The sequence below is a fragment of the Daphnia magna genome, linkage group LG7, assembly GCF_020631705.1.
Source record: "Daphnia magna isolate NIES linkage group LG7, ASM2063170v1.1, whole genome shotgun sequence".
In the NCBI taxonomy this organism is placed as follows: domain Eukaryota; kingdom Metazoa; phylum Arthropoda; class Branchiopoda; order Diplostraca; family Daphniidae; genus Daphnia; species Daphnia magna.
The window spans coordinates 6,328,210-6,354,747 of record NC_059188.1 but is presented as its reverse complement, the minus strand read 5'-3'; the positions used below and the strand labels follow the sequence as shown (position 1 = coordinate 6,354,747).

Here is a 26,538-nt window from a genome sequence, read left to right as displayed (position 1 = left end):
CACCGAAAACAAGGTACATCATTAGTTCGCAATGGAGAAATCATAGACGGCGTGTGGCGTGCGAAAAAGTAAGCAACTGCATAACACTTCTGACTTCTATAATTGACATCTAATTACGATTATATTAACAGCTGCACTCTCTAAGAAACGCTGTGTTGAAAAAGGGAAACATGACCATGCTTTGAAAATATTCTAAATTCTATGTTTTCAAAACGGAAACACAAAGTTTAAAAAATGGAGTAAATTTCTTTTTCTCATTTTTACCTTCGCGCCACTTTAGACATTAAACCTAATAAACGCCCCTCATTAAACGACACATGATTTAACTAAACATTGCGTTAAGAAAAGGTAAAAATGTTAACTTTTTGCATCTCTTTGGTGGGATGTAAAAAACAAACATTTTGAAACATCAACAAATGAAATAAGTATATATCGCGTGAATTGGTTTGATAATCAAGTTTATTGCAAACGTAAAAATGTGTTTATTTAAAAAAAAATGAAAAATATTATTTATCTACATTATCAAATCTAATAGATAGACATTAGTTGTTTCCCATTGCATAGTATGTATTTTGAGATGTCTATTGAAAAAGTTTTTTCTGACAGAGCTATCACCTGTATGTTTCTCAAATAAATAATAGTGGTGCATTAAAACTGAATATTTTCTGTTACCAAATGAATTTTCACTAAATTCACTGAGAATAAGCCAGAGTCAATAATCGTATAATATTTGTCATTGAAAAATCAAACGATATTCAAATGACTTTTATGTTTCTTCATATTTTCCTCTATTAATATGATCAAATGTAATAAAAATGAGGGTCGAAATAGCACAATGGTTATCAAGCTAGTTTCTGACATTATAGGTTGCTGGTTCAAACCTCGACAAAATTATGAGATATTTCATATTTGACATGTTTTGATATGAAGATTGAGTTGAGTTAGGATAACTGAATTCAAGATAGTTTGTAGTTCACACCACTATTTTGTACACAAATGTGAAGTGGAAACAAAAATGTATTGATCAAAATTCACAAGAGTACAGTTTTCTGCTTTCTTCAGGAATAAACCTATGCCATCCAGAATTAGGTTTTTCCACACAAATATGAACTTCCATAGAGATAGTTTTAGGAGTAGAAATGTGTTTCTTGAGAATGTCATTGAATTGCTGCTCATTTAAAATGGTCTTCTCGTGCAGCAACTGAGTCTGGGAATGAATCCAATTCTTGGCCATGTAGTTCTTTCGATGCAAATTCACTGAAATGAAAAATGAATATGAGTACAAGATTCTTGTAATACTTTTTTACAGTACATACCAGCGTCTAGATATGTTTCATAATCAATTGCTTGTAAAGCCAATTTTTCACGTTTGATATCGCATTTATCAAAATATACATAAAACTCAGTTTCTATTTCGTAGATAATTCTAGTAATTGATGACATTTTAACTAAAAGACACAGGGGAAAAATAACAACGAGTTAATAATAATGTTTCAATATAAAGGTGTTCACAGAAAATAACAAACCGAGTTATATGCTGAGCGTCAGATTGATCAGTAAAGACTGAGCGTTAATAATCCAAACTGACATTAGCTCGTTTTGTACAAACAGGAACAAAAGAACAAAGACTGAGAATATTTGTGAATAATGCAACGAAGAAAGGCGTTGTCAATTATATCAATTTTTTTTTTCAAAAATGTAAAGGGGACGGTACAAAATCAGCAAATAAAGAATTGCGGGAATATGAACTAACACCAAGAAACAGTTTGAAACATCACTCTTGCAGTATAGCAGCGTGTGTTGATTTTGTGCGTTGATAATTCTGTTTATTTTACTGTAGTGAAAATGTTTAATTGCCCTTCGTGTAAAAAATGTGTTGCAGTGAAGTCCATAAAGGATATTAAGATTCATTTAGGCCATCATAAGCAGTATGGAGAACTAGACTTTCCCATTCGTTGTTGTGAACCATATTGCCAAGCTACATGCGACTACATTTACAATTACGGTAGGCACTTCGAAAAATTCCATTCCTTTAATACAGAGGGTGGGGACGTTGTTATGTCTGAAAGTGAAGAAATTGATGACCTTGGTTTGCACCAAAACGAAATCATAGACAATAGACCTAATAACCGCCCCTCATTGAAAGACAAAATGGTTGCAACAAGAATGGCCTTGCAGGGAGCGGTAACAAACATGGTGATAGATTTAAGAGGGAGAGGAAACGTCCCATTCAATGTAACAATTGACGTAGTAGAATATTTCAAAGATGTCTTTGAAATAATTGTAGATAACTTTAGTGAGGCGCTGAAAACCGAGTTCGATTCATTTGATCTTGAAAATGTTAAAGCAAAAGTGATGGATATTAGTCTGAATTTAAAGGTTTGCAAAGCGTATTTGATGGCTTTGCATCTGAATATCGCATTCGCAAATTATATGAGAATCATCCTCGATTTGTTTCACCTGAACCCATTGTCATCGGACATTATCATGCCATTGAACGTGTTGTAGTTGACGGCAAATTAAATCACGTTATTGTAGAAAAACCTTGCATTGCACAATACGTTTCAATTAAAAAAACTTTTTTGTCTTTGATAAAGGATCCACTTTATTTAAAATGTCTGCTACAATGCTATCAAGGACAAGAAGGTGTTTATTCTTGCTTTCGAAGTGGTTCAAGGTTTACGGAGTTAAGCATTAATGATTCAGGGCGAATTGTTTCATATATTCAAATATTTTACGATGGCCTTGGAATCACCAATCCGCTTAAGGCAGGAGCGTCTAAACACAATAGCGGCATGTTTTATTTCACAAATCTCTCTTTACCTCCGAGCCACAATGCTACGTTAGCTAATATTCATCTACTAGCAATGTGTCACTCAAATGACATAAAAAATAAAAATTCATTAAATCAGTTGTTAAGTAAAATAGTTTCAGAGCTTAAAGATTTAAACAAAAATGGAATTGAAATTGAAAGTTCCGACGGGCAGAAAATAACTTTATATGTAAAATTAGGACAATTTACAGCGGATAATTTGGGTATGAACCAGATTTGTGGCCTAGTAGAGAGTTTTTCTGGTGATTATTTTTGTATACTCTGCTATGTGACTCGTGAGGAAATGCATAGGCATCATAAAGAAGATAAATTTATTTTACGTTGTCCAATTCAGTATGAGTGTGACATTTCAAGGTTAGAGAGTTTGCCACCTGGGGGAACACACTTTCGGGGTGTTAAATCCAAATGCGCACTGAACGACCTTGAGTATTTCCACATAATGCTAAATTGGACAAATGATTGCATGCATTCCGCCCTTGAAGGTTTTGGTCCACTTGTTTGTGGAAATGTAATTCATTCAATTTCCCAAATAGAAAATAAAGTATCATTGGCAAATATAAATGTTGAATATGCAAAAATATTTAGCTTATTGATTGTAGATAAAGGTAACGCACCATGTGAAATAAAACAATGTCAGCTTGGCGACGGATTCTCACCAAAAATGAGTGCGGCCCAAAATCTAGCTTTGATACGATATTTACCGCATGTCTTAAGTGTGCTTATTGAAAATGACGAGGCTTGTTTTCCATACATTGATTTGCTTTTGACATTACAAGAAATATTTGATCTTGTATTTGCCCCAAAATTTACAGATTCCCTGTTATCATATTTTGACTCCTTGATTTCTGCATTTATTTTGAAATTTAAAACTTGTTATCCGCAGATGAATATAAAACCAAAAATGTATTTTCTTATTCACTATCCTTCTATCATTTAAAAAAATGGACCCTTAAGACATTTTTGGTGCATGAATTTTGAGCGGTTAAACGGGTCTGTAAAGGTTCCTGCCCATATTATTAAAAACTTCAAAAATCCTTTACATACTTTAGCTTATAGGAGACAATGTGCATCACTTGCTTTAATTCTTCAAAGAAAAAGTAATCGGAATTTTATTTCACTTCCCCAAAGGACTTTTGATACCCCGACGGATAATATATCGACAGCAGATAACTTTTCTGAGTATGATTTTCTAATGGATACTATAACTATTGGGGAAAATGTTGTTGTAAACGGCACCGATTATAAGAAAAATACTGTACTGTTAATGGGATGGGGAGATTGTGGATTTGTGTTTGGGCAAATTGTGTTCGTAATTTTTGAAAGCATAGGAAAACCCATATTTTTAGTGAAATTGTTTGATACTGTTGAGTTTCATAGCCCTTTACATTCTTATTGCGTGAATCCTACTATAAGTACAGTTACATAATCTTACTATAAGTACAAGATTATGTACTACTGAAAAACTTTGTGACCATCGCCCACTCGATATGTATTCAAGGAATGGAAAATATTTTATTCGGTTGCACTATCATGTTGTTGGTGGTGTGAAGCTTTAAAGTTAAAAGCTTTAGTAAAAATTGCGAATTCTAATTATGCGTGTAAATTTGGCAATACAGCTCATATTACAGCTGTCCCATTTCTCCCAACAAAAAGTAGTCCGCCCACCTGTTTTTTTTTACCATTTCATATAGCAACACGTTATATTGTGGACAGTTTCTATAGTGAGTGAAGTGTTAAAAACTTTAGTTAAAAGTGGTGTAATTGACGTGATGTCTAAACAAGTCGTGAAGCTACTAAATTTTTCCCAAAAAAATTCAAAAGTGAAAATGTTTTGTGTTTCCTCGTTGGATGAGCTGCTATTGAAAGGTATTTTAAAAATATTTCCTTCGTTGTTTTTTAGAAGTTAAAGTCTAGTTTCAACCAGGTGCTACTGCATTTGCCTTAAACGGAATTTGTGAAATCGTTACAAGCTCAGAAGACATTCTTTCGGACGACGAAGTTTTGTTTATGCTGAATAGTCAATCGGAGTTTCTCTATATTCGATTAAGTCAATCTGAAAATGACGGACAACAGAGTAACGAGACCGTAAAAGAGGCCGGGCATCAGAGTATTATCGAGGCCGGGCAACAGAGTAAAGAAACCGGACAGGAGAATAACGAGGTAGAGCAACAGAGTAACGAGACTGGACAGGAGAATAACGAGGCGGGACAAGAGAGTAACATGGTAATTTTAGAAATAATTCCTGTATATTGTTTACGACACCAGTTGTTATTGTAATGCATGTGATCATCAGGCAGCGTGTTTCCCCGTTGATGATATTCTTAAACAAGGAAGAATTGGTGTTAAAGGAGATACAGCTATTGAAATAATCGACCGACTCAAAGCAGTGGACTACCCCAAAAGTCGTTGCCTTGACAAAGATCACTTTTTTCTTGTTAAGGCCACTGGAACTTGGTTGATGAAAAATTGTGAAAAGTATTTCATTTGTATTTGTAATTGTTGTTAAACATATTAACTTTTTTTTTTTTCAGACGCGAAAATTTCCCTACATTCAACGAAATTTTAAAGATGGCCAAATCAATTGTCTCTTTCTTTCCATCAGCTGGTAGTTTCAACACTGAATCACCGTGGGTATATGAATAATTTATATTAAATCTGTTATAAGAGAAATAACACGTTCGTTGTTATGATATTCTTATACTTTTGGTGTTATTTAAGGATTTGTTTTTTGACGATAAAACTCGCAAAGGTTCGTTAGAGTCCTACATGAGGGGGAAACGAACAAGGAAGCAGCTTTCAGATAAACGTTCAAATAAGCGGTACTCAAATAACTTTTTTCTTACTTTATTTCACGTTTCTCTAAATTCATTTAAATTCTAGGCCCAAAACAGTCTTTTTGTGTCCTGAGGGGGATTCTTATACGGAAGATGAAATAAGGGAAGGAGAGGAGTTCATGAGATTTACACAATTAGATTCCAATGACACAAGAAACCCCAATTGCAGCGAAATGCTTCGTTTGATGAAAGTAACGTATGAAAGCCGCCGGGCTTTCTTACAAAATGGATGCAAGGTTGACGCATCTGTATTTTTGATCAAATATCCTCGTCTTAAGGACATGCCTGAAGCCGTAATATTTCTACTATGCATGTGTATTATTTATGTATAAAATATTGTTTATTGCAGGTAAGAGACGAATTTTTTCGTTTAAAAGGGAGTACTTTGGAAACTTTTGCTTCAAATTGGCGGAAAGCAGAATGTAAAATAATAGAATTTTGTAAACAGAAATTTACGAAGAGTTTAGCCGTCTTAGATATCTTAAGGAAGGCAGAGGAAGCTGAAGAAAACTTTGGTTTGTGTTTCAATGTATCCTTTCATAATTCAGTTTAAATTAATAAATTATTTTATCATTTAGATATTCCTGGACGCATGAAATGTGTCTTAAAGTTGACACTGCATGCAGCAGCCAATACGCAACCGTCCCAAAACAAAAAAGGATCAACTGCTGACGGATGGAATCTTCTGTACCAGTCATTCAATGCAAGTTACATCATTAAGTACATTTTTAATGTGTGTTTCCCAGTCTAACGATTTCTAATAACTATAGGAAATTCTTCTTCCGGAGGAGGCTGCAAATCGTGCTAGCGACATGGAGTTGCCTGGTGTCTTGGACATAAATGGGGCATATTACATCAAGATCAACAATTCGGCTGTAGCTCTTACTGAAACGAAATCTTTTGAACAATCAGTGGGTTATTTGCTAATGTACTATCACATCCTAGACATCAATTATCCTTCAAAATTGAAATTTGTTTATGGATTTCTTGAAACTATGTTTGAAATTGTCCCCTCAATGAATCCATCCAAAAAAATGAAAGATTTGTGTTCCTTTGTTTTCAATTGAAGTATATGTACTTTTGTCTAAAATAAAGTGACATATTATAGCTGTTGAAAGTATAGAATATTTTTTTTATCTAATAAAATGAATATATAGATATTCGGATTGCATTTTGGCTGTAGATACATATAAATGCTGAGAAACAGCATCTGATACATCTAGATACGATAAATCTATAGCAAAATCTAGAGAACAGAAGAGGATGCAGAGGATTAGATTTTTACCAAATTAGGTTTAAATGCATTAGCTGCAAATTAATGTATTCAACTTTAAAGTTAATTCATTTATTTATGTAAATACAATTTTTTACGAATTTCGACAAATATGCAAATAAGGGGAGGGATAACAAGGCCAGGGAGGAGTATATTCCTCCCTGACAAGGCCATGGCTTCCAGCATAGCCTGGGGTTCTTCGGTGCCGTTTGGTTAAAAACAAAAAGAAAACAAATGTGTTTGGGTGGGGGGAATCATTTTTGTTTCGAAAAAAATTTCTAAACATCGTGTGTCGGAGGAGGTGACAAACAAGTCATGTTTAGATATAGCAAAACATTAGTTTCCTTTTAGAACACAGCGTTTCTTAGAGAGCACCCTCATTACTGGGTCTGATTGGGAGATAATAAAGCCTTGCAAATCATGCAAAATAATAGACAAGCTATTGAAGATGCAATTCAAATGCCATAAAGTAATCCAACAAAATTCTTCTACTAACCACAAGTATTTGACTATGAAGCAACTTTCAAACAAAGTTGTTGTTGCAAAGGGGAAAGCTGTAGTATTGACTAAAATACGGCTTGCGAAAAAACAAACGGAAATTAAGGTATGTTTGGTTAACGATAAAGCATATATCGAGATTTAATTTTTCCTTTACCTTGCAGGAAATAAAGAAAGAAATTAATGTGATGCGTATCAATTTGGCCACCATTAAGAATGACCGCATGGACAGCATTTTGGATGATCTAGATGACAAGGTCTAATTAATCATTTCAATTTTATAACTCTTTCAAATCTTCTATTGTTTATCTGCTGACTATTGAACCTCAAAAATTCGTTACTTCTTCCTTGTTACTCTTATAACATTCTTAATTCCCGTAAATTTGTCTTCCATTAGAACTTGACTGAACCTATTAGATTTTCTTAACTCATTTTAAATCAATAACGATAACTTTCCAAATGAATTTTCCATTATTGTATACAAGTAAAAAACATATTTGTAAAGGTATATCCAATAAAACAAATTTTAATTTCTGCCGTTTACACAAAAACGTTCTTTTTTTTAACAATCTTTTTACGTGTGGTCTAAATAGGGGAAATTTGTTGTAAAAAAAATCTTAGCTAAATCAAGATGCAAGGCAAAAAACGGAAAAGATATGAAATGCGAGGTGGAGTGGCTATTGGAGTGCCTCCAAATAAGAATAAAGAGCCCTGCAGTATACGAACATCTAAGAATCAACAGCATACTTCCCCTGCCTTGTAAGGAAACATTGAGGAAGTTAACTAGTTGTTTGTGTACAGAGTTCGGATTCAACGAATTTCCGTTGGAGTGCATCAAGAATAATCTAAAAAACAAGCCTCTTCAAGAACGATATGGCTCTCTTATGTGGGACGAGATGTCAATCACTCAAGACATACACTTCGACAAGCACACTTTTCAATTTAAAGGTTTCACCTATTTATGTGAAGATGAAGAACAACAGGAGCACGAGTTCTCCGCTCTCAACTATGACTGGTCAGAAAACGAAGATTATACAGAAGATTCAACTACAAAAACTGAAATACCAGATATAGCGGATCACGCATTGGTCTTAGTTTTTAGACCTTATAAAGCGAGTTGGATACAGCCAATTGCTGTCTTTGCCGCAAAGAATGCCGCTTCCGGTTCCCAGCTATGTAAAATTGTACTCAAAGCAATGATTTTGCTTCAAGAAGCAAATGCACGCGTTCTTACTACAGTATGTGATGGATCACAGTCAAACAACGCAATGTGGAATTTATGCGGAATTTCGGGGAGTAACACGGACACAACTACTATGAACAACTCCATGACGCATCCGACATCCGGATCTTTAGTTTATTTCCTAAGAGACGTGCCGCATTTGTTCAAATGTATACGAAATCATATATTTAACCACAAGGTGGTACAAGTACGTATAACGCCCATTTCATGTGTTGAATAACAGTACAAGTGATAGAATTTTTTGTTCTAGGCCGCAGGAAAGACAGTCAAGTATATTCACAACTGTTAGAGAAGTTTATACACGATTAGACTAGAGGAAGCACTGGTTTGAGTGTGATTCCCAAACTGAAGCCTGTTTACCTGAAGCCGAACAGCTTTCAACGAATGAACGTGAAACTTGCGGTGCAAGTAAGATAAGTTTTAGTGTCTTTATAGTTAGCTGAATTCTTTTATTTGCTCTTTACACACTCATAGCTTACAATAAGGATAATGCCGTTGTAATATCTTTTTTTTTCAAATATTCATAGATACTGTCAAATTCCGTTGCTGACTGTCTCCGTCGATACAGATTAGCGAACGAAGTGGAATTGGCAACCCAGTTTAAGGATTCTGAAGCTTTAGAAGATCTTGTAAGGCTGCTTAACAGTTCCTTTGACATTATGAACTTTCGCCGTCCCATAGATGGAATAACTGATTCCAATTGGAATGGCCCCGATGGCAGACGGGAGGTATTTTTGTTTTTCAAATAGTAACTTGAAAATAGTCATAATGTGGAAACGTTCTAGGTTTTAGGCAGACTTTTCAAATGCCTTGATGACACCGAGATTGCTGCCTGTGAAGAATTTCCAAATAAAGAGATGGAAGATGAGCTTCTGTTCGATTTGTCAGAAGATTTCAAGAGGGATTTGCCAAACGGACCACCTACAGAAGAAAGTCTAACCAAACAATCACGTGAATTACCCGTTAAAGTAATAGATTTGGAATGGGGTTGGGATACATCAACATGCACATCCGAGAAGGAACCTTTGGCCACTAAAGTATGTGATGAAATTTCTGCTGTTGTGTATGAACCGTTCCTCTCTAAGGTAACTCTGAATGGATTAAGAGTTACTATTTTAAGCAGAATCGATGTCGTCGAGCTGTTAATGCGCAAGAATTACAAGTATGTTCTGCTGCCTCTTTTCTGGAACTATTCTGGCTATTGACCATGTATTATACAACAAAACAGGTGCTGCGTGGGGCGAACTGTGACTCCTTGGAAAAAAATGAGGTTTTGAGCACCTACAGTGACAGTATCAAGAAAAGATTGAACGATAACAAAAAAAAATGAAAGAAAGGAGAGAATATTTTCGGGATATTCTTCTTAAGGGCATAATACGGGAAATTGATGTTTGCGACGGGGCTTTCAATGACGACCATGAGTGTAGCTCTTCTTTGATTCCAAAATCTACGAAAATTGATGTAGGCTACTTGATTCGGATATCATATATTACATCTGTGGATACATGGTCCATTCATTTCGGCAAAAGGGTAAGAGGACCAACTCTAATTTTTGCCAACGTTGCCTAGCAACTATAGATATAAGCACAGAAGATCTTCCACCAAACTTCACGGCATCTCAACTTACACAAATTAAAAGGCGGGGTAATTTGATGTTCAGCTCGTGTAAATTATTTCAACTTATTTGTCAAGTGGAGGATTCATTCCTGAAACTCGCTAAATGCGATCGCGTCTTCTTAAAAGACTCGTATGAGGCCATACTAACAATAATCTCTGGAAAAAGACTTCCGTTAGTTGGATGTGAAATGCATCAAAAACAACTCATGCCCACTGTTATTTTTCAATATTTGACGCTGCACAGTTAAAAGTGGCTTGCCCACCTAAGCCTACTTATTAAGTGTACCCATTCATAGTGTAGGTTGGGCATCGTCAACACTTTTTAAAAGTGTATAAGCCCACTTATAAACGATTTCCCGTGTACCCATCCACAAGTGTACAACACACTTGTAAAACCCTTTGTTGTAAAACCCTTTGTTTCTCCTCGCGCTCTTGCCTTCGAGCAATTTCTCTTCAATTTGAAATTTGGCAACATTTCAGTCTGTGAGTCTGTTGTTGACTTGTTGTGACGCTATCCATCCTCCAACAGGGAATGAATTTTTTCAAGTTTTTTTTCTGTAAATACATTTTCTTTTTTTTTTAATTTGTGGAATCAACTCGCCATTTACTACTCTGGAATTGAATCCCCTATCAAGATTCCAACTAATATCCTTACTATATAGTGGATTCATCAAATCTGGTAAGAAAAGTTTTTGGGGAAAAGTATTTTTTTTCCATGTTTTGATGTTATTTCATAGCTGTTATATTTATATGATTATTCTGACTGGCGTTTAAGTTTTAAAAATGCTACATCAAACCTTAATTTTTTTGAGCAATCTAAAATTGTTATGTTACTCTGTAAAGTTTTAAACTAGCTTGTTTGAGAAGTGAACCTTTATCGATAAGTCCTAACATCTCATATGGATCTTCACATCAGCTCTTGCCCCAACTGTGGCCCGTTTCTCATGTCTAGGCTACATCACAGCTTCTTCAGCAATTAGTCTTCATGGTGACATAAAGAAATTTACCTACATCAGGTATAAGAAATGTCTATAATTTTTCAAGTATTTATAAGTTAACTGATGTTTTTTCTTCTTTTCATTTAGCTTGATCTGAAAATCAGCTTTAGTCCCCGCTTCTGATCTGTTTAGCACAGCTGTTCATCTCAGCCAAATCTGCACATCAACCGAGACATCAACTATACAGCCAACACTCATCTAATACACTGTCCTCAGTTATATTAACCATATTATATTGTATTGTATTATTGTTATATTATTGTCCCAGTTTACACATAACTTTGTATGCTGTGAATTCTGATGCTGTCTAATGATTTCCAATTAAAAAGCAGCGTGTTTATCTCATAATATGTTTCCATCATAATTATGTGTAAAATTGTGCTGTTTCTTGTTCGATTGAGACATGTTGTTTTTAAATACAGAATATAGCATGGTCAGACTTGACTGATGATGCTTTTTCCTACAAATTGAATATTTTTATTTTTAAAAATTTTGAGCACTTAACTTTAGCCAACTTATTATACACCTATTTGTACACCTATTGCTAGGAATAAGTATAGGATTTTAGGGTACACTTAAACACACTTAGTACCTAAGTGGGGGGATACACTTATTTTTAGGTGTATAATTAAGTGTAAGCATACACCTAATAGTGGGCATCTACACTTATAAGTGGGTACTTCCATTTACCCCACTTGCAAGTGGGGTTAAGTGTACAGTATCCTGCACAAAAATCCGAACACCGATTTAATTTTTAAAAGCCACCTATTGGTGGGGTAAAGGGTTTTTTTTGTTGGTTTGTTTTTCTTTAAGAGGGAGGGTAGACGGGGTGATGGACACATAGGGCAGGGTTGGGTAAGTCTAGACATTTTTTTTATGCCTTAAGGTATTACGCTTTAACTATTTTTTAAACGACAGTTGGAAATTTAGGGCTTGGGCTTAGTACGCTGTACAGTATCCTGCACAAAAATCCGAACACCGATTTAATTTTTTAAAGCCACCTATTGGCGGGGTAAAGGGGTTTTTGTTTGTTTTTCTTTAAGAGGGAGGGTAGACGGGGTGACGGACACATAAGGCAGGGTGGGGTAAGTCTAGAATTTTTTTTTATGCCTTAAGCTATTACGCTTTAAGGCAAGTAACAGGTCGGGACATTTTGCAACCCCCAGGGTGATGTGTTTTTTTTAAACGACAGTTGGAAATGTTGGATTTAGGCTCTGTAATATTCTTTACCCAAAATAAATTACACAGCTGCCTGTGCACAATTTTGTCGATACCGATGGCATATGTCCGACGGCGGAATTAAGTGTTCGATTCCCGATAAAGAATTGCAATATATTTGGTATCTTTATAATATTCTTCATTCGCATATGCTGGGAATATTATTTTTCTTAGAACGAAGTAAATTATTATTTTTTTAAGTTATTTAATAAACAAAAAAAAGCACATATAGATCAATAAAAGTTTGTTTTATATATGAACGAGAATTGCTCGTAAGATAACTACAATAATTCATCCCCTCATCTGGAATCGAACACCGATCTCCAGCATCACATTCAGAAACGCTACACCTACGCCATTGACACCGACGTAAACATTCACAGGCAGCTGGAAGATAAGCTAAATTGTTTCGGTAAGCAACATTACCAAGCCCAAGCCCTAAATTTCCAACTGTCGTTTAAAAAAACACACCACCCTGGGGGTTGCAAAAATGTCCTGACCTGTAACTTGCCTTAAAGCGTAATACCTTAAGGCATTTTTTTTTAAATGTCTAGACTTACCCAACCCTGCCCTGTCGTGTCCATCACCCCGTCTACCCTCCCCCTTAAAAAAAACAAAAAACCCGCTACGCCGCCAATAGGTGGCTTTAAAAAATTTAATCGGTGTTCGGATTTTTGTGCAGGATACTGTACATATTAATTTTAACTGTGTGAGATTCCGATGTTTCTCCAAAAAAAATTCGTTGATCATGTATAAAAGAAGCGTGGCGAAGCACACGCGCGTATGAAGATGAAAAAAATTAGAAATTTTGCTAGGCGATAACACATAAATGATACAACCGTGTGATATTTTAATTCTTTATGTAAGCCAAAGTTAATGGATAAAATGTTCATTTTAAATAACATAAATAATACAGAAATTTTCAAACATTTGAAATTTTTACATCCATTTATTTATTTTGCATAAAGGATTTTGAGCAGAGGCCAAATTATCAGCTAATTTAGTTTTATCTTCTAGTCCTACACACTGTATAGTTTAAAACGCACGCCTACTGGTAACCTGTGCTAAAATCGAAACAATAACAAACAGCGTTTCACGATTTCGTATAAAAATCAAATATTCAAGGGAAAAGGGGGTTAAATAAATCATTTTTAAAACGCACCCAAACTTTAACGGAATATTCTGAATTAATTCATACGAAACAAGGAAGGGCTCTATCAAATTATGGTGTACAATCCAAAAAATTCTGAGCATTACATTACCTAATATTCCGTGTGTGTGAAGCACGCAATCAGTAGGGAAACTGGAAAATGACTCAAACTCGTCCCAAACCGTACGGCCTGACCCCTAGCGGTAGGCAGGAGCTTAGCTTCAACAGAGGTATAGGGGATTGCTGTCTTTACTTCGTAGTCTGTGATTAAACCTTCACCGGGACTAGACCATAAACTAATACTGCCAGATGATTTGCACTCAAAAAAAGAGAAAAATGTGGTTTCAACGCCTCTTACTTTCCTTAATCCGTGTGACAATCCAAATACGGAGGATCATTTTTCTAAACCCAAGTCAATTTTCACAGATTATCCAACTCAAGGAACAAAGATATTATAAGAAAAGGAAGGAGATATGGCAAAGTAAGGAAGAAAAAAGTTTCAACAACCTTAAACAAACGCCTGTTAACCAAACACCACTCTGGCCATCGACGCTGAAAGCGGATTCAACAAACTCATACGCACCCCGTGGGCCTATAACATATCGAGCTTTCAACGAATGTGTTGTGCACTGTTGAGAAGTGAACGAGTAGAGAGTTTAGAGCAAAATATGCTGAAAAAATGAGAACGAGCAACACACGGTAACGAAAGGCCGCCTTTATATAAGGGATTTGACTCCTAGGAATGGGGGTCAGGTCCTTTATATGTTCCTTTTTTCTGTTTACTTTGTAGTTACTCGGCTTGTTTTCTCGGTTCTTTTGTTTTGGCATTCTTTCGCATCATTTTCTAAACCTCAACCCATTTGTTGACATGTCTAAAGCCTTTGTCTCCCTTCGATTTGCTAAAAGCATCTTCTCACCTTGATAGGTCTGGCCGGACATACCAACGCAATGGTAATTAAATTTTCAACTTTTGCAGACGTGCACCTTGAATTATTTGAAAATCTTGTGTATCATGCTACCAATCCCTACGGAGTTAAACCTACCGAGGAAGAGAAAAGTGTCTTTGCAAATTTGAGGAGTCTGCATGACAAAATACTATGCACTGACAGCCCATTCAGCCAACTTATACACACGCCGTATACCATACCGGTCTTTCAACGAATGTGTTTGCACAGTTGAGAAGTGAACGAGTAGATGTTGTAGTATCTAGCGCTGACCGCTAGATGCCGTGCCACCTAGAGTGGCATATCCCCGCTATGCAGAGCCCCAATACAGCAGTCTTAAACACACACTTGTCCCTATAACATGGTGTCAGAAGTGTGCTCTCACAACTCGACGGTATTGAGTCGTAACCGCGTGGTCTGTGAGTATTGAGCTGCATCCTTCTTTATCGAACGCATCCTAAGTGTTGTTGAGCTGCATCCGTCTCTGTCTTGTGCATCTTGTTGTCTTGCACCGTTTCATTGAAATGTCGTCTTCGTTGAGAGCTCCAGAACCTTTTTCTTTTGGGGCCAGTGATTTGGCGGCCCAGTGGGGTATTTGGCGTAGACAATTTTCGTGGTACTTGGTGGCTACAAATGCCAGCGCTAACGTGGATGAAGAGCAGATGGTAGGCGTCCTCATCACTCTTCTTGGCAGTGAAGGCCTCAAAATTTATGATACTTTTGTGTTCACTCCAGCCACTGATGCCATTAAAATTACCCCAGTGTTGGACAAGTTCACTGCCCATTTTGAGCCCCGACGTAGTGAGGTTTTTGAACGTTTTAAATTCCTGCGTCGTCATCAACTCGCTGGTGAAACTTTTGATTCGTGGTTAATTGATCTCCGCGGTTTAGTAAAGTCGTGTGGCTATGGAACTGGTGTTGATTCGGTCTTACGAGACCAGATAGTGCTCGGTGTAGCTGATCCTTTAGTCCGTGAAAAATTACTGTTTGAAAAAGATTTATTACTCAACACTGCGTGTGACATTGTGCGTGCGTGTGAGTCATCTAAGGCCCAGCTCAGCCAAATCAACACATCGTCGACAGCAGAAGCCGCTCACGCCATTCAGAGTCGACCAGGTAGCCGGAAGTATGAGAAAAAACCGGAATCATCATTCAGAGCTCAGAATGAGCAGCAACCGTCAACGAGTCAACGCTCATCCCAGTCGACAGGTTCAATAGATGGCCAGCAGTATTCCAAATGCAACAGTTGCGGTCGTCGGCACAGAAAAAATCAGTGCCGTGTTGCTAATGTTACGTGTTTTAATTGCGGTGTCGTCGGCCATGTATCAAGTTGCTGTCCTGATCCGCCAAAACCCCGCCAGACGTCATCACGTCAAGCACCAAGCCCCGCGGCCAAAGTTCATGCTGTGGAGGAGGAGACGTACTGGATTGGTGATGTCGATCGTGGCGGTACGGTAATGGCCCTCCCGCGGTCAGTTGAAGAAAGTTACTACGTCTCTCATGCCATAACGTCGTCTGGTAATGATTCTGAGTGGCGCCAAGAAGTGACGGTAGATGGCGTTAAAGTTGACTTCAAGCTTGATTCGGGCGCTACGTGCAACATTCTGCCGTATGAGTCGTTTGCTCAGCTGCCCAAAACACACCGTTGTCTTCGCCCTGGGCCCATTGTTCGCAGCTATCGTTCACAGGATGGCCTCTTGCGAGTGCTAGGATTGCACACAGCCAAAGTGGTTCACAAAGGTGCTTTTTTTGTTATCGACTTTGTCGTGGTTGATGAACCTGGCCAGCCACCCCTTCTAGGACTCCCGTCTTGCGACAAACTAAACTTGATTCGGCGAGTCGATGCTGTTCAGTCGCCAGTTGAAGCTCCACTGCCACCAATCGTCGTGGAATTCATGGACGTCTTCACGGGATTAGGTAAATTACCTGTAGAACACGACATTAGGTTGCTGTCAGGTACTAATCGCGTGGATCCTGTTGTGTGTGCAGCCAGTCGACTTCCATACCGGCTGGAGGGTCGCGTTTTTAAGAAATTGGACGAAATGGTCAACGAAAAGATCCTCACCCCCGTGCAAGAGCCAACTGAGTGGGTCAGCCGCATGATGGTGGTGGGAAAACCAGACGGTGATGTCCGTATTTGTCTGGACCCATTTGAACTAAACAAAGCGATCCAACGTCAACATTTTGCCGTCCCCACCATTGAACAGCTGTTCAGCAAGCTGGGTAAGGCTCGATATTTTTGCAGCCTTGATGCTGCGTCTGGTTTCTATCAGATTCCTTTGTCTGATGCAGCATCCTATCTGTGCACAATGGCCACTCCGAAAGGCCGTTATCGATTCCTCCGGCTGCCGTTTGGGTTGAAGTCAGCCCCTGAAATTTATCTCCAAGTGATGAACGACTTGTTTGGAGACCTGCCCGGTGTACTAATATACTTTGACGATTTCCTTGTAACGGGTGAAACGGAGGAGGAACTTCTCACCAACCTTCGTCAAGTATTTATACGTTGCCGTCTCCATGACTTGAAGCTTCAGTTAAAGAAGTGCAAATTCTTCCTCCAGGAGCTCCCATGGCTAGGCCATGTCATTGGCCAAGGAACCTTAAAGCCGGACCCTCTTAAAATTTCAGCAATTGTGGAAATGCCTGATCCAACTTGTCCGGCAGATCTCATCCGTCTCCTGGGCATGGTGACATACCTGGACAAGTTCTGCCAAAATCTCGCGGGTCTGACAAGACCCTTACGTGACTTACTCAAAGCAGACGCAGCGTGGGTGTGGGAGGAACCCCAAAAGATGGCCCTCAGTCAGCTGAAAAGTGCCTTGTCGTCTCTTCCAGTGCTAAGATTGTTTGACCACTCGCTGCCCTTGGTCGTGTCAGTTGATGCGTCTCCCGTCGGAATCGGTGCAGTGTTACTTCAAAATAACCAACCGATCGCGTACTCGTCAACGTCATAAACCGTTACTCAAAAGCGGTATTTTCAGATTGAAAAGGAGCTGTTGGCGGTCCAGTTTGGGCTCATGCGCTTCCGGCAGTACGTCTATGGCCAAATGGTGGTGGTTGAAACCGATCACAAGCCGTTGGTTGGCCTCCTGGACAAGCCCATTGCTTCTTGTTCCCCGAGAATCCAGCGGATGCGTCTACAACTCCAAAGATTTGACTTCAAGCTAGTCTACAAGCCGGGTAAAGAGCTGTTTATTGCCGACACGCTTAGTCGGGCTCCGTCGCCCCGCCTTTTTACTGATGACATCACTCAAGACTGTGAGGAGCAGGTTCACGCTGTCCTTGACCTGGTAATTCCTCATGACTCAACTCGCGTCAAGTTTGCTGCAGCAACGGCAGCAGATCCAACTCTCTGTCTCCTAAAAGAAGTCCTTCTTCGTGGGTGGCCTGATCACAAGGCCCAGTGTCCGGTGGCCGTAAAACCGTTCTGGCCAGTACGCCACCACTTGTCTGAAGTTGGTGGTCTGCTACTCAATGGCAGCCGTTTAGTTGTCCCAATCTCTCTGCGACAGGAGGTGTTAGCAGGCATTCATGACGGCCATTTCGGAGAAGTGAAGTGCGTTTTGAGAGCAAAGTCAGCCGTTTATTGGCCCGGGTGTGACGAGCAAATTCGTAATATGGTGACCAGCTGCTCAACCTGCCAGGCTCATCGTCATCGCAATCCAGCCCCGCCACTCCGTCCGGTGCCTCTGCCGGCTCATGCGTTCCAGTGGGTGTCGGCTGATATTTTTCTACATGATGGAGTTAACTACATCCTGGTGGTCGACGCCTATAGTAAGTGGCCAGCTTGCGTTCCGCTGCGCACGTTGTCGTCTTCGTCCGTCATCGCCGAGATGGAGAGAATTTTTAGCGACTTCGGCGTTCCAGAAATGGTGTTGTCGGACAACGGCTCCCAGTTCGATTGCGCCGAGTTTCGGGCATTTTGTGAAGGCCGTGCCATTCGGTCCGTTACGTCCAGCCCAACGTACGCACAGTCTAACGGGCTGGTGGAACGCCACATCCAAACAGTGAAAAAGACCCTCGTGAAAATGTTTGCTGGTGGCCGGTCCCTGTGGGAAGCCTTGGCGGCGATTAGGTCCACTCCAATATCAGCCGATCTCCCGTCACCGGCAGTGCTACTACAAGGCCGCAACCTTCGTGGCAGCTTGCCATTTTTGCAGAATCGGCTAATTCCGCAGTTTGTACCCGCCAAATTTGTTCACGGGCAGCTGCAACGTCGTCAAGCTACTGCTTGTTTTAATCATGGCGGCCGTCCAGATGTTCGGGTGTCGGCGCTCATTGTGGGTCAACGTGTCAGAGCGTTCATCTCGGGCATATGGTTGCCAGGTGCCGTTGAAGCTGTTTGCAGCGAACCGGACTCCTATGTCGTTCGGTTGGCAGACGGGCGAGCCTTTCGTCGGACGCGCCGTGACATCAATCTTGACAATTCACCATCGGCAGGATTGGCCGTTGGTCAACAGAGTGGCGGTGCTGCTGCAATCCCGTCTGCTGTTCGCGGTTATCACCCCGCCCCTACTAGTCATCTGCTGCCGACCCTGTCTTGGTCTCCACCTGGTCCGCCGGCCCGCGCTGTGAATGGTCAAGTTGCCCGGCCATTTCCGGTAGCTCTGGGTCGACCGTCAATGGTGCCACAGCTTCCGCCAGTGGTTGTCATCCCAGCGCCCAGCCCGGCAACCCCAGCGAGGCCACGTGCGGCGTCCGTCTCGGCCGGCCAGCGTGCTGCTATCCAGCTGCCCTCTGCCCAGTCGCCCCTGACTGCGTCAATTCCGTTGGCCGCCGCACCTCGTCGTCCTGGATCGACTCGCTCTGGTCGCCCTTACCTCAAGCCTTGTTAACTGTCTGTCTGAAGTTCAGTTTCCGCTGTACTAACTGCTTCAACTGGTGCAAATTGTGGTTGTTTTGCGCTACGTTGCTTGTTTGTTGGGTCGCTTGTTTAATTCGCCGTGTGTTTCTCGTTCCTACTAATTTTCTCTCCATGTTTCATTCGACTCATGGTTTGTTCTCATAACGTTGTTCATGTCATAACGTAATCTAGTCTCATTGCTCGTTTCATTGTGTTTATTGTCTTGTTTGGCATGTTAGTTCGTGTCATTCATTTATGCGTTTGTGTAATCAGTGTGCGAGGGGGAGATGTTGTAGTATCTAGCGCTGACCGCTAGATGCCGTGCCACCTAGAGTGGCATATCCCCGCTATGCAGAGCCCCAATACAGCAGTCTTAAACACACACTTGTCCCTATAACAGTAGAGAGGCCAGAGCAAAATATGCTGAAAAAATGAGAACGAGCAACCCACATGGTAACGAAAGGCAGCCTTTATAGGGATTTGACTCCTAGGGATGGGGGTCAGGTCCTTCGTGGTCCTTTTTCTATTTACTTTGTTGTTACTCGACTTGTTTTCTCGGGCCCTTTGTTTTGGCATTCTTTCGCATCATTTTCTAAACCTTAACCCATTTGTTGACATGTCTAAAGCCTTTGTCTTCCTTCGATTTGCTAAAAGCATCTTCTGATGGGTCTGGCCGGACGTACCAACGCAATGGTTATTAAATTTTTCAACTTTTGCAGACGTGCATCTTGAATTATTTGAAAGTCTTGTGATCCCTACGGAGTAAAACCTACCGAGCAAGAGAAAGGTGTCTATGCAAATTTGAGGAGTCTGCATTCTGGAAATCTACTAAAAATTTCTTGAAAATAAAATAAATTCTTTTAAACATACGATCATTTTTTTATTTTTATTTTATTTCCCTTTCAAGTGCTGAATTTCTTTGTTAAGTTTGTTTCAAAGAAAGGGGGCACGGAATTCATCAATATTGTCGCGGGTGAAAAAGGATATTGGTTATCTCTTCGCAGAGATGAGTCATCCGCTCCTTGGACAACGCTGCGATCGTGGTGAAGAAATTATCGGAAGAAGTCCGCTATAAAAAAGATACGCAGATACGCAGTCCGGAAGGGGAGTAATTCGCGCGACGGTATAAACACTACCCCGAATCTGCGTTAGATGAGTCTCCATCGGGTGAGCTCCCGGAGCTGGGCTCCGTAAGAGGAGTTCCCTGGTTTCCCTAGAGGTCTTCAGACGCTTCTACAACTTTTGGTAATGGTTATCCTTTTTTGTTCGAGTCAAACCATTGTTTAGAATTTAAGTCATCACTTGTTGTATTCGTTTGTTCTTGTTCAAATACAACTTGCGTGACAATATTCTCCCGTTTCCAAAACCAAGCAATTTTCTGATACAACCGGGAAATATTTCTATAATTTATATCACTTAAAGCAGGCTATTTAAAAGACGTAGAGTCTTCTTTTGCAATGATGGCTTTATCCTCACTGCATAGGCGACTGCCTTACGCCGCAATAGTATGAAAATATCCAATAGGTATTAACAACACCGTGAACGGGGACTATTTCAATTCAGATTATTAACAACGTGATCGATTGATACCACGTAGCTATTCATTCACAACAATAAGTAAACAGCCACAAGCACCTGTATTCGAAGCAAGCCTTTACCATTCATGTTTTCATGAATAAGTGTAAGGAATAACGAATAATTATACTTCCAGTCATTATACATTGTCGGTGCATTCAAAACGAGGAAAAAGGGGTTTAAAAATCCATGATGGCCGCTTTTTATTGTCTAATTAGCTTTCTTTTGTGATTCAGACAACCGAAACCGGAAGTGACAGAAAAGTTCCCATAATCCACAGCAAACAGTATGTGATTTGACGGGATTTCGTTACGTAACAGTATAGGGGAGAGTGGGGGCAATTGATACACTTTTTGGCCTAGTGCATGTCATAAGATAACTCTGTATTTAATATTAAATAGCGAGATTTTAACCAAACGTGTGGATTTAGACTAATGCCGAATTGGTGATTATAGGTCAAACATTTACATGAATAGACTTGTCGAGTTGTCAAATCCCGCTTAAACATCATAGATCGATTGATACCCTGTGAAACATCACATTTGCATAACCGTTACAGAAGGCTTTATCCCGCTCAAAAAATTTTACTTCGCAGAGACTGACAGCACCATACGCATAATTTTGAAATAATTAACAAGATAGACTTCCGCAGTAGTTCTTCCTCCATGGCTGAGCGAGCTGCATTTGAATTTGATGCACTTTATGCTATCCATCTCTGACAAGGGATAAACACTACGGTTTTTTCAAGAAAGCTGAATCAATAAAGGTAGGCGAATCGAAATATTTTGATCGCCGAGGCCGTCCCGAGCCCAACGATCAAAATATTTTCAAAAAATGGAAAATAAAAATCGATTTCTAAAGCTTCGATCTCAAAACTAAAAATGAACACAACCATTTATTAATAATTAAAAAATAATTTTAACTAATATTTATAATATTGTTAAGATACTTAAAAAAACAATAAAAATATACTTAAATCTTGCTCCACAAATTAAGTCCTAAACTCAGGACTCAAAAATTAAGTCCCAAAGTTTTAAATTAAAAAATGGGAAAAGATAGATTAGAAACACTACAAACAAATCGATCTTTTGCGTTCAACAATAATTTGTGAAATTTCATGGCGGCAGATGTTACAAATCGTATCGATCAAGACGATTGACGCTTTCCACTCACCGTCCATGAAACACGCCTCTTTTTCACCTTATTTTTAAAACGCGCATTCTTTCCGGGACAAAAAAAAAATATTTTGATAAATTATTTAGATAGAGATTTGACAGGCGGTCACCACTTGGGGGGCACGGTTACGGTTTTTTTTTGCCATTTGGACGGTATCGTCCCAAATACCCCAAAACGACTCGTCAAGCTCAACCCCTTTCCCACATAAACTACTCCCGTGAACGCTATTTAGATATTTTTTAAATGGCAAAAAAATATTAACCTTTTAGGAATTTGAACGCCCACCTTTCCCTGTTTATGGCGTGAATTTAAGTTAAGTATTTTATACGTAAATTGCAATTCAAAAAACAGGAAAAACGAAAAAGGAGGTTGGGAATAAAGGTGCAGCCAGTTGCAGTTCCCATTTGGTGGAGCGAGCTGGAAACAAAATGTTTTGATATCCGGCACGTTCCGGGCCCGCCGATAAAAATATTGTCAAAAAATGGGAAGAGATCGATTTCTAAAGCTTCGATTTCAAAACTAATAATGAACACAACATTTTATTAACCATTAAAAATGATTTTTAAAACTATAATTTATTATTTTTTTTATATATTTTTTTATAAAACCCAATAAAAATAGACTCGAAACTTGCTCAAAAAACTAAGTCCCAAACTTACCACTCAAAAATTAAGTCCCAAAGTTTTGGATGGACTCATAAGTGATGCCAAAACTCGTTACTTAGATAAGTTTTGTTAAAATGTTGTTTTTTTGTGTTAAAATTGTTAAATAGTGAGTCCATATTCAATTCCCAATTCCATGTAAAAACACGGATTAGATTGTTGCCCAATTGTTCCTTAAATTCCCACCCCCCCAGACATATTCATCTATTGGGTTGAAACCAAAAGTTATCAAAACCACTTGGAGGCCCTTCACCAAGGACCCTTGGTGAAGGACCTATTTTAGTTACGAGTCCATTAACATAGTCGGAACACGACATAGTTTTACACTACCACAAAAAAGCAAAACGATGAATAACGTGAAACGAAACACTAACTTTTTCATGTTTTACTAATCTGTTGGGTTCAGGATTTGTTGAGCATTCGCAGCCTAATTGTTCAAGTGTCATGTCTAGGAAAAGCATAATTGTCTGTTCAAACAGGTATTTTTCGCTCTGTAGTAGGCTTATTATTTATTTTTTATATCTATCCCTCTTTTCATCCAGGAACTTCATTTCATTTCTGCATTTATCACTGTTTAAGTTACATCTGGTGACGGTATGTATTTGTTGATGCCCTTGGTTGTATTGTATTGCGACTTGTGAGTAATAGAGCAAGTGATTGACGCGTACCCCCTCCCTATTTGTGAACGCACTCTTGCGGATTTCGCCATGTTTGTTACGAGTCCGTTTTTCCTCTGAGGAATCCTTATAGGGAAAAAAGGGGATCGCAAAAAAAAAATTGTGAAACCTTCCCAATTTACCAAAGGATACTAGCAATAATTTTGTGTTAAAGGTAAATGAACTAGCTACATTTTAATATTAAATTAAGGGTATTTAATTCTAGAAAACAGCTAAATTTTAATGTTTAACGGTATTGTTTACATTATGTGTAAGGAAAAATGAGCTGCGTTGTAAAAGGGTGTCATCATACCCAGGGCCTAAGACAATGGAAATTGTACTCGGGGTTACATTAAATAAAAAAAAGACAAAGGGACCTTGCGTCGGGGGCTAGGGGTTTTGCGTTGTCCATTAATTAACAAATACAAATATTTTTTTTTTATGTTGGGGGTCTAAAGTCGCAACGTGACCGCTGTTCGCAACCTGGGGTATTATGTCGAAGGGGTCTAAAGTCTCGCTCCCCTAAATTTGAAAAAAAGTTAAAATTTTGGTGCCATCTGGGAGCCAAAAATCCTAACACATTGCTTGTTTCCTTTTTACAATTTCGAGTTCAGTTGTCAATCAGCAAGAACTTGCGATTTTTGGTTGATAGATGGCACTGGCAGCCCACCCAATTCCCCCTCCTACCAAAACTTAAATCGCAATATCTTCTTAAATTATACGTTTTATAAAGAAAAAATTTGATGGTTACAATCGCCTTTTAAAGCAGCATTTAATGGTGTATTTTTCACTTTTTTCATGAAAATAGCCCATCCGACACCCTTTAACAAGGCAAGATAGGGAAAGAGTCCCGTCCTTTAGTTAGAGTAGTCCATGAAAGTACGCGTACCATGTTCCTATACCATGGTAATGGAGTCAGGCGATTATCTAAACAATGTATTTTATAGTGGAATTGATTTCCAGTTACCTGGAAATGGTGGTCAAGATTGTGTTAATTTCTTAAGCAATAGGCGCAGAATTATCGAGTCAATATTAGCTTTAGCTGTCAGTTGCCTTTTAATTTCTTTTGGCTATCGCCGTCTAATTTTCCCCACGAAAACAACTATCATACGAAAAGATCGCGGTGGCAAACGCTTTCTCCTTGTTGTTCTTTGCCTAGTTTTTGGTGTTGAAATTGGATTCAAATTTGCTACACGATCCCTCATTTTCATATTAAATCCTTGTCATGTTACTACCATGATTCAGGTATAATAGAAATTTTGAATCTGTTTTTTTATATTTTACTTTCATATTGAAATTGACCTATAGATTTATTTGTTGGCTGCCCCACCTAGCCAACAAGTGACGAAAATATTTAGGATCCATGTCAATTTTCTCAATGGAGCAATTCTAGCTTTGCTCTTCCCAGTAATCAATACTCGTCTGGTGAGTTGAAACATTATCTGTATTTTAAAATCTCTTAATATTTTGAGATATTTTTAGCTGACATTTGAGACTGAAACCTATTTTGTACAACACATTGCAATGTTGGTTGTTCCATACTACCTTTTACGTCTTGGAGGTAATAATTTTTAAGCAACAACTTTTCCTTAGAGTATCCCAGTTTTTAGGGAAAATTGCATAATTGTTTATTTTCTATTATTTTCAGTAGAAATAAAAAACCAATATATATATAACAGTCTTTCTTGATTTTAAATATTACAGTTTTACATTCATGTTTTAGGTATGAACTGTCTGACCAAAAATTAAAATCAATAAATCAATGAGTCACTATATAAGAATTTCAATGACCCAGTGCCATTTCAAGAGGCCAAAAATTTGCTTGTTACTTGAAAGAATTTCTAATATGTTATTTTATATTTCTAGGTGTTTATACATTGGAAGATGCCGGAGACTTTAGCTGGGCGAGCCTATCGTATGGTTTAATGCTGTTTTATCATTTCACTTTGCTTCAAATCGTTGGAATGGTGTGTTGAATCTACTTCGTTTCGTTTTCTTTGTTCTATTCTTTCCTTTCATTTATGTTCTTGCCTCATTTTGCAGTTAACAACAGTCAATCTAAACAGCATGATTTGCCCTGCTGTCTCGGACCCTTTCTACGGACAACACTATCGTGTTGCTGCCCTTGTGCATCAATTTATAATGGTGCCACTCGTAAGCAAAGCCTACCGCATAGTCGCCTCCTATTTCCTTACGCGACTGTCTTTCACAAAGGTAAAACAAAATGAAAAGTGAATTGGTTAATGAGGTTGTAATTCTGCACTTTTGCCTAAAAGGTCAAGGACAAACTGGAGCAAGCAATAGAAACTGATTTGGCCTTCGGTGCCTACCGTACCTCTTCCATTAGTTGCGTTTCAAATTCTAACTTTCATCCTTTAGCCATCAATGGTGACAAATGTTCGAAAAAGGAATAAGTTTGTCACCAGTACTGTCTCGTCATCCCACAGGAAGATGGAACAAAATCTAACAGAGAAATTTAATAGTCGCATTCCAGTGTCACCGTATTTGCGTAGATGCTACGCCACTAGAATTCTTGAATTGAGGGGGAACTAATAGTTTGCCAGGCGTTAATGGGCGTCTCAGAACCCGGCGACCCTAATCAGCTTAGTATTAGTTTGTAATCCACTTAACGAGTAATTAATTCTGAGTGGATGTATCCTCATATCCGTAAATGTGTATGTCCCCTTACGCCCTTTCTGAAACGTATTAAGTTGGCATTATAGCCCCCCGTCTATTCTAACTTTTACCCAGATTAGCATTTTTCGTAATTTATTGTGCATTGTCACGTATTTATCCTACATAGGGAATTCTAAGGTATTCGAGAAGGAACGAATTTAACTGTGTTATGGAAGCCTCGAGTCAAAAGTGTCATTATCGATCTCGATTGAAGGAAACTAGTGCTGAAATATTGGAAGAAAAATTGCCACATCATGAATTAGTCGTCGTGATCTATTTTACGTGAACTTTGCTTTATCACCTACTATGTTTAGAGTGAAATACACTATCAGATTAGCAGTGTGA

The 26,538-nt window shown here is 38.8% G+C and overlaps 4 protein-coding genes, 1 long non-coding RNA gene and 1 pseudogene across 6 annotated transcripts; all 6 read left to right on the top strand.

Annotated features, from left to right (window-relative positions):
* The first annotated feature begins 1,663 nt into the window (after positions 1–1,663).
* Positions 1,664–3,770, top strand: LOC123474484. Its single transcript, XM_045176697.1, is given in 2 exon segments — positions 1,664–2,365; positions 2,368–3,770. Coding segments are annotated over 2 exon segments (1,923 nt in total). The 5' UTR covers positions 1,664–1,845.
* Positions 3,771–4,411: 641 nt separating this feature from the next.
* Positions 4,412–6,776, top strand: LOC123474440. The gene is made up of 8 exons (XM_045176649.1): positions 4,412–4,699; positions 4,758–5,056; positions 5,127–5,308; positions 5,365–5,464; positions 5,552–5,652; positions 5,714–5,960; positions 6,017–6,182; positions 6,246–6,776. Exons 1-8 carry the CDS (start codon positions 4,603–4,605, stop codon positions 6,416–6,418), a joined length of 1,365 nt encoding a protein of 454 aa, XP_045032584.1. The 5' UTR covers positions 4,412–4,602; the 3' UTR covers positions 6,419–6,776.
* A 1,558-nt stretch (positions 6,777–8,334) lies between these two features.
* Positions 8,335–9,056, top strand: LOC123474483 (annotated as a pseudogene).
* Positions 9,057–9,065: 9 nt separating this feature from the next.
* Positions 9,066–9,886, top strand: LOC116933455. Its single transcript, XM_032941226.2, has 4 exons — positions 9,066–9,089; positions 9,209–9,409; positions 9,467–9,718; positions 9,767–9,886. Exons 1-4 carry the CDS (start codon positions 9,066–9,068, stop codon positions 9,884–9,886), a joined length of 597 nt encoding a protein of 198 aa, XP_032797117.2.
* Positions 9,887–10,700: 814 nt separating this feature from the next.
* LOC116933444 lies at positions 10,701–11,763 on the top strand. Of its 2 annotated transcripts, none has more exons than XR_004400116.2 (3): positions 10,701–10,977; positions 11,142–11,314; positions 11,384–11,763. It is a non-coding gene; the product is annotated as an uncharacterized LOC116933444 (long non-coding RNA). The 2 variants fall into 2 exon arrangements; XR_006649322.1 differs by having other exon boundaries at positions 10,704–10,977; positions 11,215–11,314.
* Positions 11,764–24,287: 12,524 nt separating this feature from the next.
* Positions 24,288–26,538, top strand: LOC116928927 (transmembrane protein 164). The gene is made up of 6 exons (XM_032936062.2): positions 24,288–24,762; positions 24,826–24,942; positions 25,000–25,078; positions 25,384–25,484; positions 25,561–25,731; positions 25,794–26,538. The coding sequence occupies exons 1-6, from the start codon at positions 24,391–24,393 to the stop codon at positions 25,929–25,931; spliced, it is 978 nt and encodes a 325-aa protein (XP_032791953.2). The 5' UTR covers positions 24,288–24,390; the 3' UTR covers positions 25,932–26,538.